Below are 15,051 nucleotides of genomic sequence, written 5' to 3'. Positions count from 1 at the left end.
ATGGATATCACAAGAATGGGCACTGCACTGGCATTCCCCGCCAATGGGTGTTACCATCGTAAAATATATAAAAAGATGTGTTGGTGACAGGTGCGTGGGGGAAAATAAGTTTTAAAAAGATGGCAACTCTACACACCCCTAGTCCTACAATTGTAACAGGTTTGTATGATAATGATGTCATGTCAATGTCAAACAGTTGTTTATTTATGTTTATTTATTTTTATTGCAAAACAGTGTACCGGGCGTAACACAGTGACTAACAAACTTGAACAGACAGCTTTTAACTATATTGTGGGAGTAAAATGTGCTTAGAGGATGAAGAAGAGGGTTTTACCTGGACGATATCACGCTCTGCAAAACGCCCCCTTGAGGACACTCTCACCTCGTCCCCATCGAGTTCCTCCATGGCTATGGAGCAAAGAGTTTGAAAGGATTCAAACCAAAATATTCCACCCCCTCCCATAAAAGCCACTTCTCCAAAACACATGAACACGCTTCCTGACTTCTATCGGGAGGTAGGTAGACAGACAAGTAGCCAATTATTGCATTTGGTATGAATGCTGTCCAATCATTAGTTCCGGTCCGACCTGATAGGTTGTGTTTATTACAGTCCTGCAACGCCCACAGATGTCAGTTTGATTTAATTTGACTGTCAAGTCAACTGTCAACTGTAAGTCGCTCTGGATAACAGCGTCTACTAAATGTACATGAAATATGACAAAAAGTGATTCTCAACAACGTTGCCTTTAAACAAAAGCAGTAATCCACAACAATAATAACCCACAGCATGAACAGAAACAAAACATTCGTCAAAACAACCAAAAGTAATTCACAACTCGAAAAAACTGTTTAGAAAAAAACAAAACGCTAAATTTTGGTTGGCCCCACCAAATCTCACTCCAAGATTTTTGGAAAAGTTGGCAGCCCTGTAAAACTACCTGCACATTGCATGTCCACAAAACTCAACACCAACAACAACATTAGAATCACCAGCGCACATCATGGACATGGGCACTATCCCTACCACTTTAGCCTCCTTGGTCGGTTTTCTAAGGCATGGATATAGCGACAGGAACAATGTTCATACGAAGTGTGGACAATGAACAACGTACGAACAATGTTCTCCTCGGTCAGTTGTCGTGTCTTATTTATGAGAATGTGATACAGACAATACAAGATATTTTGCAGCATTGCAAACGTTAATATAAACAAAGCAAACCCCCCTTAAAAAGACAATTCCAGACAGGCACCCTATACTACGTATCCAGGAGATACTTGATGGACTTGGCGGCAACATGTGGTTTAGTGTGCTTGACCAAGGCAAAGCGTACCATCAAGGTGAAATCGGCGAAGACTCAAGGACATACACAGCCTTTACAACGCCTTGGGGGCTGTACGAGTGGAACAGTATTCCATTCGGTCTCACTAACGCGCCCTCAGCTTTTCAGCGCAGTATGGAGGAGAGCCTGGAAGGACTTAGAGCCAAAATATGCACTCCATACTTAGATGATGTCTTAGTGTACAGTTGGTCATTTGAACAACATATTGAGGATTTCAGATCTGTCCTCAACCGTCAACAAGCTTGGGGAATAAAACTGCGACCCGATAAATGTGACTTGTTCAAAAACGAAAACTTTAAGGGTTCTTAGGGTATTATAGAAGTTATGTTCAGGATTCTTCAAGACATGCAAAGTGTTTGTATGAATTGTTGTCAGCTGACCACTCAGGCTCACAACCACAAGTACCGTCAGGCAAGGCAGGACAACTTGCACCCACTCAGTAAATCACCTGGACTGACACTCACCAAAAAGCTCTAAACTATCTGGTAGACGTTTTAACCAATCCACCAGTCATAGCTGTCAAGTTCTATCTCCAACAATGCTGGTCCACTTGGCAAGACCCAGGAAGAGACACAGAGAGACGCGAGGCTCAACTCGGCTTTAGTGCTTTTTATTGGACTTTTACTCCAGCAGAATAAGCAGGTTGAAAACCTTAACCCTTGTGTTATTTTCGGGTCATTCTGACCCATCAGTCATTGTGACCCACCGTCATATTGCGACAACTTTACCACATACAAAAACAAAGTGAGGAATTTTCTTTTAACTGTCGGGCTGTCTCAGACCCCCCACATTGCGAAGGTTAAAATAAAATGCCATTTATTTGTTTTTGTATTGCACCATCCTTCCTCTTTTTGACTACGGTGATATAATTTATAAAATGGCATCAAAGACCACCCTCAGAAAACTGGACACACTCCACCATTCAGCAATCCGTTTTGCCACAGGTGTCCCCTTCACCACCCACCACTGTGATCTTTACAGTCTGGTGGACTGGCCCTCCCTTCACACCAGGCGGCTGCAACATTGGCTGCTCGTGGTCTACAAATCCATTCTGGGAATGACCCCTCGCTACTTATCAAATCTTCTGCACATCTCTGACAGTAATCGCCACCTAAGATCAAGTGACTTCATTAGGCTCAGCATTCCGAAAGTCCGTACAGTGTTTGGTCATAACGCGTTTCATTTTGCCGCTGCAAATGACTGGCACTCACTTCAAAACACACTCAAACTAACAGCTCTTACCTCTCTTAACATGTTCAAACTAAAGATGAAAGGAATCATAGTTGACTGCTGTACCTGCTGATCGGCCCTTGGTTCTCTCGCTCGCTCTCGCTTTCTCTCGCTTTGCTCTCTCTCGCTCTCGGTCTCTCTTGCTCTCTCTTGCTCTCATTTTTATAAAGAAAACCCAGTAATCAGCTTTTTCTTTATTTATTTGTATTATTTATTTTATTGTTTATTTTGGTGTATAGTGTTTATTCATGTGTGTTTTTGCCTTTTCCTCATGTGTTTGTCATAGTGTTTTGTATCTGTGTTGGTTGTGTCACTTGTGTGGACGGTGCTTCTGCCTCCTGGACAGGTCATCATTGTAAATGAGAATTGGTTCTCAATTGATTTTACCTGGATAAATAAAGGTAAAATAAAATAAATAAAATACTGCGTGATATGACGCGCTGCTAGTAACGCGCTGCTAATGAGGCGCTATGTCTCGCGTCCCCCTGCATGAACCAGCTCTGCTTGATTCAAGCTAAGCTACTCACCAGTGGCGTCTCAGTGGTCTTCCATGCATTGTTTGTGCATGGGAGCTACGCACCTGTTTATGAAGCCCAATCATGCCCAATCAATGCAGCGGAAGCCACCAGTGCAATCTACCTAGTGCGCCCTCTGGTGTAAAGACTATCCATATAGAAGCCAATAATAGAAAATGATAAAAATAAGAGAGGTGAGGCAAGAGGTTAGGGTTGCCTCTTTCTAACAAAACAATAGCTAACCCCAGATTTGAGGATCCATTCATATTGCACATAGATGCATCTGAGGAAGGGCTTGGTGCTGTTTTGTACCAGAGACAGGAAGGTAAACTCAGAGTGATTGGGTACAGCTCATGGACACTGACACCAGCAGAGAAAAACTACAGGCTGTATTCAGGGAAACTTGAGTTCTTAGTGCTCAAGTGGGCCGTTACAGAGCGCTTTAGAGACTACTTGTTTTATGCCCCCTCAGTGACAGTCTATAGTGATAACAATCTTGTAACCTATGTTTTAAGTACAGCCAAACTAAATGCGACGGGACACAGATGGGTTTCCAAGTTGGCTGACTTTAACATAACGCTCATATGGACCAAACAGAGTTTGTGTATTGGGATTTTATCTTTGATATATTTAAACTTAATGCCTTTTTTCACTCTGGCAGGGGACTGCCAATGGAAGCCTTGTGGCTAGTTTTAAAGGGGTGATTGACTGGGTTTTTGGGGTATTTCACACTGTTCCTTAACCCTTGTGCTGCCTTCGGGTCACATGACCCAAAGGTTCACAACGAACCATTGTTGTGTTTACCCAATACAAAAACAAATAAAAATAATTTTCTTTTAACCTTCGCCTCACCTTCAAATCCTGCTATACATTGTCCCAGGTTTTCAAAACTGTCCTCGGTGAAATGGTTCGAGCAAATGTGGAATTGAGGGTCGAACTGCACAGGGATCTTCTCATTGACAAACATCACAGCCCGTTGAGTGTTTGGTTCCTTAGGAAGACTCTGAAAAGTGTCAGCATTTCCTGTACAGCCTGGAACACTGCATTTATCACCGTAGTCCATTTTCAATATGCTAGAAAAACATTCTTCTTTGTAATTCTGTAGAAGTACACACAGCAGCGCACAGCAAATTTTGGGCCGTGATCAAGAGCCAAAAAAGGTGGCGCCACCGAACTGACGTCAGTTCAGTGGCTTTTTCAAAACCTACCGTTTCACAGCTACATTTTTTAATTGTGAGATTTGCATAGCAAAGAGGTGTCAATGAACTTTGAGGTTCACTGTATGTCCATTTTACCCACTGAACTGTCGTTATTCAACTGTGACAAGGTAAATTCGGTTCTACAATCAATGACCCCTGTAACTCCATCTCCAGCTGGGCCAGCCTCACCTTGAGCCTAACAGTGCCCTCAGAATGACCTGAAGCAGAGACAACGGGTCAAACAGGGGCAAAGTGAAGGGAGTACAACGATCCCCTTCCTCTTTGTCCTCAGGCGTTGCAGAGGGTGGTCCACCTGTCGTCATCCCCCCCCCTGAAGCCCCTACTTCCTCCTCCGTTATGGACATCACTCCCCTGTCCACTAAACCATCCCTTACCTTTTGTAAAAGCTCAGCTCTAAGGGCTTGTTTAGAAACAAGGATCTGGAAGTGTTCAGCTATCACCTGTAACTCTGCCTTCCGAAACCCCACCAATTCTTTAATAGCGGGTGCCTCTAGGAAACGGGACAAGGCTGAAGCCGCCATACACAACACGGCACTACGCCCACACAGAAAACAAACACAATCTGAAACTGAAATCCCGCATTGCACACTCAGACAACCACACTTCAAGCGCCCAGAGTGACGGGTAACGGATCCAAATATCCCGGACGAGCCCCCATCTGTTATGCACTCCCCTTTTGACGGAGGAGACCAAACGCGCCACCACACGTGGGCACTCTATAATGTGGTTGAGGTGGTAAGGTTGTGCGGGAGACCAAGCAGACAAACAAGGTGGTACCGTTCAAAACTAGGTTTATTTCAAACTGAAACACGGTAAATGGGAAAAGGGGCTGAGCGGAACCAAAGCAATGAAATTAATTATTCAAAAGACCCCTATGCTTTCTAACCTGCAGTAACCGTTAGGCTCACTACCTAAAATAAGTACAGGGGGTGGTCTTCCCAGGTCTTACCTAGTGTGTTTAGACAGAGGTTAGCTACGGGTCATGTAAGCCCCAGGGCCTCTAGCCTAAACACTCCCGGGGTGCTTTCCCCTTTTCCCTGGGACGAATGAGGAAACAAACAGTAAACAAAAAGGCCAAACAGTTAAACGAACAATGTAACGAAACAACAACAGACCGAAGACACACTACACAAAGACTGACATACCCACATGGACCAAAACGAACGATACGGACCAAAACAAAAAGGGTATGAGCCTGCTCGAAAATGTATGTGTCAAAATGTGTCTGCTAATAAGAAAAGTGTGCTGAAGTGTGTGCATCAAAATACATGTAACGTCTCCTCTCAACACACTCCCTTTACCAAAGAAAAAAGGCCTATTTAACCACAGTAGAAACGAATGCGATTGGATGATTGGTGACGGATGATTAGTGGATGCAGGTGGGAGCTGGTGATTAGACTGGAACAAAGTGATCAGCCCGAGTGTTCTGAGGATACTCAGGAGCTGACAATGGACACTCACGAGCTCCGAGCAGATGCTGAGGAGTTTAGAATGGACACTTTACAGAATCAGGACACAACCAACAGAGACTGTTCCCTCTCCAGACCAACCCAGTGGTGTTGTAGATACACAACTGTCCGACACTGTGTTGAGGAGGTCTCAGAGAGATCGACGCCCGAGAGAGACACTGACTTATGATGCAGTTGGTCAGCCTGTCCAGAGAATTGTTGGGCTTACTGCCAGTCCGCTGTATGTAAGCGCAGTATCTCCACTATATGGACATGGACAGTAGGGAATACCTTGGATAGCTCCAAAGATGCCTTTCTATCCAACTCTGCCTGTGAGTTATTACTGAACTTGAATTGTAATCTTTTCTTATGCACTCGTTTACTTTTCTATATATATATATATATATATAAACCCCTCAAAAAAAGTTCGGAAACGTTATTTCGGTCGATTATTCCTCCCCTTCAATAATACCAATTGGTATTGTATTTTATATCGTTGGAAAGCCTGATTAGTCCCCTTTACAACGAGGTACAACTTGTAAGGATTTTGCATTTGTGGAATGAGCAACACAGCTAACCCTGTGGGTAGCGGCCCCAAAAAATGTGCCAAAATCCCCTGCAATATTCTTCTGTTGGTTTGGGGAAATGGGCCATTTAATGAATTTAAATTGTTGTTGTTTTTTTATGGGCAATGCAACCATATTCGGAACCTGTACACACAATCCTCTTATCAAAACAATATTTAGATTTCAAAGCATCACTAATATATGTATTATTACATTTACTGTCAAATAAAGTAAAATCATTAATAAAAACATTTGGTAAAGTTGGTAAGGGACTTATTCTTACATATAACAATGTGCTTTGAACTAACTGTAATAATGGTATCGGTATTGCTTTACAGATCTTGTTGTAGTCTCTTTAAGTACAGTTTAAATTATATTTGTCTAAGAAAGCTTTATATTCCAAAAGGTTACCAGACATCTATAACATCATTCACAAACACAATGCCCCTTTCATACCAATCATATTTAAACAATGATTTACTATTGATTACAATGAACCTATTGTTCCATAAGGCTCAAATGTTTTAAGATACATTTTTAGGCTCGAAGTTGATAGACTCGAAATTTTTAAGCTCGAATTTTTGGGGGAGCTCGAATCTGAGCAACCTGAATTTCCGAGTCTTGAATTTTTGGGTCTGATTTTTTTTTTCATTGAAATATATATTCATATGTGAATTTGGTGTTGTTTAAATGTCAATATTAAGTATTCAATGCCTTTTAAAATTCAAAACATTGTCACTGATTTGCTTCCATACAAATGGCTGCGCGCCATCTGCTGACATCCTGAATATGTGGACCAGAGTGACTGTCAAGCTCGTGGGAGCAACTTCCAGGTCACAACACAAAAATCTATTCAAATTGAGAAAGAAGATTTCCCGATTTCCATGTTTAAGCACATCAAAGAAAATCAGATAACGGGTCGTTTTTTCGTTTTCCATTATCGAAACAAAAAACGGAAAATGGGTCGTTTTCCTATTTCTAAATGGTAGTCGGGAAACAGCTTGTTTCCTGATTTTGGTTTTCTAATTTCAAAACGAAAATTACACGCAAAGTACACGGACCACATTGGATGTACATCTCCGCCAAAAGGTGGCGCTGGCGCGGACGAGATTTAAAATAAAGTGCACAGGTCACATTGTTCAAAAAATGCTTTCCCATGTGTGGCAGTTGAAAAGAACACAGTGCTCTGTAGTGATGGGAAGTTCGGATCATTTTACTGATTCGGTTCTTTGAATCTCGTTCAGTAAAATGAACGAATCTTTTTTCGAGTCATTCGTTCATTTCAACGGGGGGGGGGGGGCAGATACTATTTTAAAAGAAATTCCTGCATTAAAATAATGTATCTTGACAGTTTGTATGATTTGGTCATTTATTATCACGGCAAACAATTACACTGCACTAAACTGTAAGTGTAAATGTAAAGTGAAAATAACAAAACCAGCCAGTATGATGACTTGAGCGAATATCATTAACGTCTTACTAAAACAGCGGCCACGCGAAAGGGAATGAGGAAACTGTTTCCTCTACTAAAAAATACAATGCGGGTCACGTGAAAAAAGGATCCAAAGACTCGTAGAAAGACCGAGTCGGGAAATGAACGAATCGTTTGTTTCCTCCAGTACAGAGCCTATGCAGGTCACGTGAAAAATGATCCAAAGACTCGTAGAAAGACCGAGTCGGGAAATGAACGAATCGTTCGTTTCCTCTAGCTACCAGTACAGAGCCTATGCAGGTCACGTGAAAAATGATCCAAAGACTCGTAGAAAGACAGTCGGGAAATGAACGAATTGTTCCCTCTAGCGTTTCCTCTAGCTACCACTACAGAGCCTATGCAGGTCACGTGAAAAATGATCCAAAGACTCGTAGAAAGACCGAGTCGGGAAATTAACGAATCGTTCCCTCTAGCGTTTCCTCTAGCTACCACTACAGAGCTTATGCAGGTCACGTGAAAAATGATCCAAAGACTCGTACCCAAAGACACAGAGTCGTGAAATTAACTAATCATTTCTGTTTACTTGGACGAGCCTATGCAACAGTCCCGATGCGCGGCCACGAGAAAATGAACAAATCACTCTTTGAGAGGACTCGTTACTCCCGAGTCCTTGTAAGGATTCGTTCAAAATGAATGAATCGTTCACGAACGACACATCACTAGTGCTCTGAATGTTGTTGTATATTGCTTGCTGGAGGTAATAAAGAGCTCAACTTTTCTACACCCAAGTGTCTTGGAGTGGTGTAACACAAGCAGCAATTATCCATCGGACTATTAACTGCTGTGTCCACCGTAGTCTTCACATACTTGATCGACGGAAATGATTTTTGCTTGTTTGGGATCCGACTGGCCAGCGTATTTGAAAAAGTTAAGCAAACTTTGTAGTCCTTTTGTCATTTTTTCCCTGAGGGAATGAGGCTAACAGCTAGCCTACTCAACCAGCACAAGCGCAAGTGTCACTTGAAGTGCCTCCCCTCTGTCTTACCCTGAAAATTCACCTCAAAACGCATCAAAAATGCAAACACAAGATTTTTGTGGAACTTTTTTTTTTTCTTCATTTAGGCAAATAATTTTTCAGTGACATAGGAGGTGCCGGAGTTCAGTAATGGTGGCGGAGAAAGATGCGAGCGAAGCTATAAGGTCCGTTGTGGCAACGCTGACGAATATCCAAAAGTTAAAGCCGGAGCAAGAATAATCTTTGCTAAGTTTTGTTGGTGGCCATGATGTTGTGGCCCTCCTCCCCACGGGGTTCGGAAAAGTTTGATTTTCCAGCTACGGCAGCTAGCTCCATTACACTAGTGGTGAAGGAGTTGGCTAAGGCAAACGCTAGTGATTGGTTATGACAGAACAGAGTACCCGCCTTCAAGGAAGTTAACGCTTGTCAATGGAGCGATCCCAGACCCTCTGTACAAATGAAATGTACAAGGGTCTGGTTAGGACCAGGCTTGCTTTTTCAGCAAATACCGTGAAAATGAATGCCTTATTTAAGTAATAGTTTTTTGTTAAGTTATACCCGCTGATAAAGGCCTCCACTGAAAATCAGTCAAATGTTTTTATTAACATGCATTCAGCACACACACTTAATCTTCATAGCCAAAGCTCAAAAGGTTATGCCATTTGGAGCAGGTCTGTGTTAACTGGCTGTCTTCTCTTTCCACAAACATCTGTAAAGAAAAACAAATATTAAGGTTTTAGGGCTGTCCCTTTTGTTGAAAACTGTTTCCTAAAAAGATATGTACAACACATTTTAAAATCTACACACAATGCCTTGCGAGTAAATGCATTAAAATGTGGACTGTGGACCGCCACATACAGACGCTAGCCTATTTACTAACTTGTTAGCGCCTTAACACAGAAGTCAATGGAGCAGCGTTAGCTCGCATTAGCGCGAACCTGGCTTTATTTGACTTCGCCGAGCTCTTCTTTCAACTTTGTGTTGATTTACAAAATGTGTTAACTTAATATAATGATTGCCTTTCATCTAGTCTTAGGACGCATCAACACAGACCAAGATTATACTTACATTTAGAGACAATAGTTATGCCAACTTATCCTTTTTTCTGTAAAATGTTCGCTTAATTTCCTGTTTCCTATCTGTGATCCAGGGGGCGGGACGGATTTGGACATCCCAATCTGCCGGTATCAGGATCACTCTGATCCAATCCGGCAAAGTTTTGAAATACCGGGATAGATCAGGTTGATCCGTGGCTGACGACAGGGGGATTTGGTTATCCGGATCATTCTGATCTGGATTACAAGTTTTGAAATACTGGCCCCTGGGCCCGGTTTTTCAAAAGGTTCAATCCGGATAAAATTGGTCCGGATTTAGTAATCCTTTTTTTTGCGATCCGTGATCACGTAATCCATTTTACTTTTGAGCCAGTTTTTCAAAGCAACATCGGATTGGATCAATCTGATCTGGATAAGAACTTTTCAGGATCACCAAATCTGGATAACCAGTGCTCAAACAGGATAGGAAATCACAATGTAGACCTATAGATATGTAAAGAGCAACAAGTAGAATAGCTAGTGTGGGGTCAATATAAGTTTATTTTTATTTGAAATGAAAACACACACATTTAAAAAATAAAAAATAAAAACAAGAAAAACCCCACCCCATCCTCTTCCAGCAGTCCGCTCATCAGACCTACAACACAAACACTGTACATTGAGGATATTTATAACAAGTTTCAAATATAGATGTATTGAATAAAAAAAAAGACTGTCAAATACTCCACAATAATTTCAGACTTCCTCATCTGATGTGGAGAGACCAGCTTGTCTTAGCGTAGCCTTTAGGAGGCGGATCTCAAGTCTGGCCTTGGTTTGCTGCAGTTTGGTCAGAGTCAGTTGTTCCTCTGCCAGACGAAACTGTGCTTCTGCCCTTTCAGTCTCTTTTTGCAGAAGTGCCTTGTAATCATCATCGTTGTTTGATGAAGGGCGCTTCAAGCCTTTCCTCTGAGATCCTGTGGCAACTACCACTGGCTCAACCAATGAGGATCCAGCTTCTTCCTCAGGAACAGAGCTGAGATCCAATATAAATACGCTCTCTGGATCAGCCTTAGGAGGAACTGGCAGATTCTCCTCCTCCTCAATCCAAGGCTCGCCATCCCCCACAACACCTTGAATACCATGGAGAGCTTGCGACTTCTCACCTCCAATGATGTCGAGGACCACATCTGTGTAATCTCCCCTCTTAAATGGCTTGTTGCCTGTTTGTGGGTTTTTGGCTTCAGCATGGTCCTTTGTTGCCCTGGCCTTAAGATTCTTCCACCGCAATTTGATTTGGTCTGTGGTCCTCCTCTGGCCAGACCCTATGGCATTCACATTTTCTGTGATTAAAATCCAAACATAATTTTTCTTTTTGTTGGTATCCTTAGCAGAATTAAAACTTCCCACTATTGTTCCATAATGGCACCGAACACCCTCTAGTAGTGCATTGGTTTCAGCAGCAGTGAAGTTACAGCTTCTTGAGTCCATGGTTCCGTTGCTTTACTATAGTGAACATTGTTCATCAATTATAGGCCTTGGGTCCAATTGCCTCAATTGAACACAAGCCAAAACCAATCAGTTGTAATAGGTGTGTTTGAAAAGACCAACTACACAGCCATATAAATCAGCCTTTCTCAGAGGATTCACAGAGAGACAGTGAAATGGCAGGTGTTGTCCACCGCCACCACCACTTTGCCATGAGAGGATACCGTCAAAGGGTGTATGTTGAACGTACCAAGCCACTGGAGCAATACACCACTGAGGAGCTGTATGTCCGGTTTCGCTTTGGGAAGGCTGATATAGAGTACCTTGTGAACCTTCTCAGGCCAAAACTTCAACACAGAACCCAAAGGAGTCACAGTCTGTCTGTGGAAGACCAGATCCTCATTGCTCTCCGATTTTATGCATGTGGGACTTTCTATCAAGTTGTTGGTGACTATATGGGAGTGGTGAAATCAGCTGTGTGTGATGTGGTGAGAGATGTGTCAATCGCACTGGCCAGCCTGGTCAATGAATTTGTTTCTTTTCCAAAGGACAACCAGATTGCCCAGGCCAAGCGCAGCTTTTTTCTTTTGGGGAATATGCCCAATACTATTGGAGCAATCGACTGCACACATGTGCATATACAAGCACCTCATGAGAATGAATGGGAGTTTATAAACAGAAAGGGGAGGCACAGCATCAATGTCCAACTTGTGTGTGATGCTGACCTCATCATCACCAACTGTGTTGTCAAGTGGCCTGGGTCTGTCCATGATGCACGTATCCTGAGGGAGAGCGCTCTATATAGAGACCTCCAAACCAACCGACCGGATGGCATAATATTAGGAGACAGTGCCTACCCACTCCTACCATGGCTGATGACTCCTTTTCTAACAGCAAATACACCGGCGCAGGCATGCTTCAACACTGCTCATTGCAGAGCAAGATGTGCAATTGAGCGTTTAAATGGAGTTCTTAAGAGGCGCTTTGCATGCCTTAACTACCTGAGAGCGGAACCACAGAAAGCATGCAACATAACCCTTGCCTGTATTGTCCTGCACAACATCGCAATAGTTAGACACTATTTCTGATTTGGATTTGTTTTGGATTTAAAAAATCAGTGATTGCCATTCTTTGCATTTATTTGTTTATTCTGTAATCATTGCATGCATCACTAATAAATATTCTAAAAACAAAAATACTTTCGATTTTGATGAATATATATATCAATTAGTGACAGAATAAAATGTATTGTTTTTGGTCAATTTTGACAGCTGTTTGGGGGATTATTTTATGAGGCCAAACAGGCCTATACTGAAAGGCTGAATACGTTAAAGCCTACCTAATCACTGTAGCCTGACGGATGTACAAATAAAATTAAAACCTTATGAATAAATAGGATATCTTGTCAGATACTGCATGATCCAAATATAGTATTATTTGATACATTTTTTAAGTTTTCATTACATTTTGGGCATGAAATCCATGCTGAATCCACCCTTCTGATGGGATCAGTTTAATCCAGATTTTTTGGATCAAAGTGATCCAAATCCTACAAAAAAGTTCTGAAAAACCCAAACTAAAGGTTTGATCCGGATCAAAACCAAGATTGGATTACGTGATCTAATCCTATTATGTAATCCGTTTTTTCTTTTGAAAAACCAATTTTCAAGATTTGATCCAATCCGTTATCCAAAATCCTAGTGGATTACTTTTGAAAAACCGGGCCCTGGGGCCAGAAGTGATCTGATCGGATTACGGCTTTTGGATTGGATCAAATCTTGAAAATGGGTTGTTCAAAAACAAAAAAGGAGTCTGAAATTGGATTAGATCACGTAATCCAATCCTCCAATCCAACCTTTGATCCAAAAAATCAAGATCATTCTGATCCCAGTAGAAGGGTGGATTCAGGGTAGATTTCAGCAACAAAATTTAACAAAACTTGAAATTGGTCAAATACAAGTATTTGTACCATGTAATTCATATACATTTATTTATATGTAAAAGCAGAAGTACAGATTATTCTGTCAGAGGAACAAATCTCACTTTCCGGAGAGTTTCAAAAAGCTGGTCTCTCCACACCCGAAGACTAACTTTGAAAGTTCTTTAATTTTGTTAACTATTGGACATTTAGCCTTTTTCTGATTTTGAAACACATGTTCAAAATATTCACATTGTATTTGTGAAGAATGTATATTTTCAATTGTTTGTGGGTCAGATGGCTCTGACAGTTTGGATTGTTCTATTTTTGACTTTTTCTGTGTCTTCAAATTAAAACACTTAAAAGTGACCCCATGCTGGCTATTGAACCTGTTTTTTACTTGGCTAGCCTACTACATTGGCCTACATTGTTATACGTAGTCCCATTTACAACACTGGGAATCCGAATTTGGTAATCTTGAAAAATGTGTATCTGGATCAGGGTGATCCAATCCAATGTTGCTGTGAAAAACCAGTACAAATGTAAAATGGATTATCTGATCCTGGATAGCAAAACATGGGATTTCAAAATCCAGATAATTCTGATCCAGATCTGATGTTTTTTTTCATTACATAGTTATCTCGCTTTCCAATTCATTAACAGACATAACATTTCAACATACAAAAAATGCTAACTTGACATTTTTTGGGGGGAGGGTCGTTGCATACACAACTTGTCCGTGTAGAGCTAATTGAGATCCAGTGTTTCAGAATCTGAAGAAGGCAGTGTATAATACATTACATTTAGTCATTTAGCAGACGCTCTAATCCAGAGCGACTTACAGTAAGTACAGGGACCTGACTCCCTGCATAATAGGCAGTGGATAATATCATACTGGTTGAGAATTGTCTATTTACTAGAACTAGCCTGACAGACGATTTCAAATAGGTTTTGTTCCCTTTACATCTACGGACTAAATAGGCTGTTCGGACATTGCATTGTGCACAGGATTTCGTATGAATACGATGTATATACTCAAAAAAAGTTTGGAAACGTTTTTCGGTCGATTATTCCTCCCCTTCAATAATACCAATTGGTATTGTATTTTATATAGCTGGAAAGCCTGATTAGTCACCTTTACAACGAGGTACAACTTGTAAGGATCGTGCATTCGTGGAATGAGCAACACAGCTAACCGTGTGGGTAGCGGTCCAATTTTTTTTTGCCAAAATCCCCTGCAATATTCTTCTGTTGGTATTCAGTCTCGTTTCAAGTTGCTTGGTGGATTGGATGATTGCACCACAGTAATAAGGAAAAAACAACACATATTGGCAATTTTTACACGTTATTCATTTGACACTGTCAGGGACCTCAGTAGCGTGTGGAAGATCCATACGCAGCCACAACAGCTTGGCACCTCCTCCTCATGCTGGTCACCAGCCTGGTCACACACTGCTGTGGGGTGGCATCCCATTCCTCAACCAGGATTTGTCGCAAGTCAGCCAACATGTTTGCGTTGGTCACTCTGGCATGTACAGCACGCCCAAGCTGATCCCACTTGAAGCTCAAAACGAGAGTGAATACCAACAGAAGAATATTGCAGGGGATTTTGGCAATTTTCTTTTGGGCTGCTACCCACACGGTTAGTTGTGTTGCTCATTCCATGAATGCACGATCCTTACAAGTTGTACCTCGTTGTAAAGGTGACTAATCAGGCTTTCCAATGATATAAAATACAATACCAATTAGTATTATTGAAGGGGAGGAATAATCGATCGAAATAACGTTTCTGAACTTTTTTGAGGAGTTTATATATTAATATATATATACACTCACCGGCCACTT

The 15,051-nt window shown here is 41.6% G+C and overlaps 1 protein-coding gene across 1 annotated transcript in view; it reads right to left on the bottom strand.

Moving 5' to 3' along the window:
- Nucleotides 1-15,051, bottom strand: part of cpne9 (copine family member IX) — a 226,224-nt gene that overhangs the window by 2,040 nt on the left and 209,133 nt on the right. Inside the window, 1 exon segment of the mRNA XM_062456646.1 lies at nucleotides 335-408. Coding sequence (XP_062312630.1) covers nucleotides 335-408 — 74 coding nt within the window.

This window comes from Osmerus eperlanus, chromosome 1 (assembly GCF_963692335.1).
Source record: "Osmerus eperlanus chromosome 1, fOsmEpe2.1, whole genome shotgun sequence".
Lineage (NCBI taxonomy): Eukaryota > Metazoa > Chordata > Actinopteri > Osmeriformes > Osmeridae > Osmerus > Osmerus eperlanus.
Note: the sequence above shows the minus strand (reverse complement) of the source record. Positions and strands in the feature narration are given on the sequence as shown.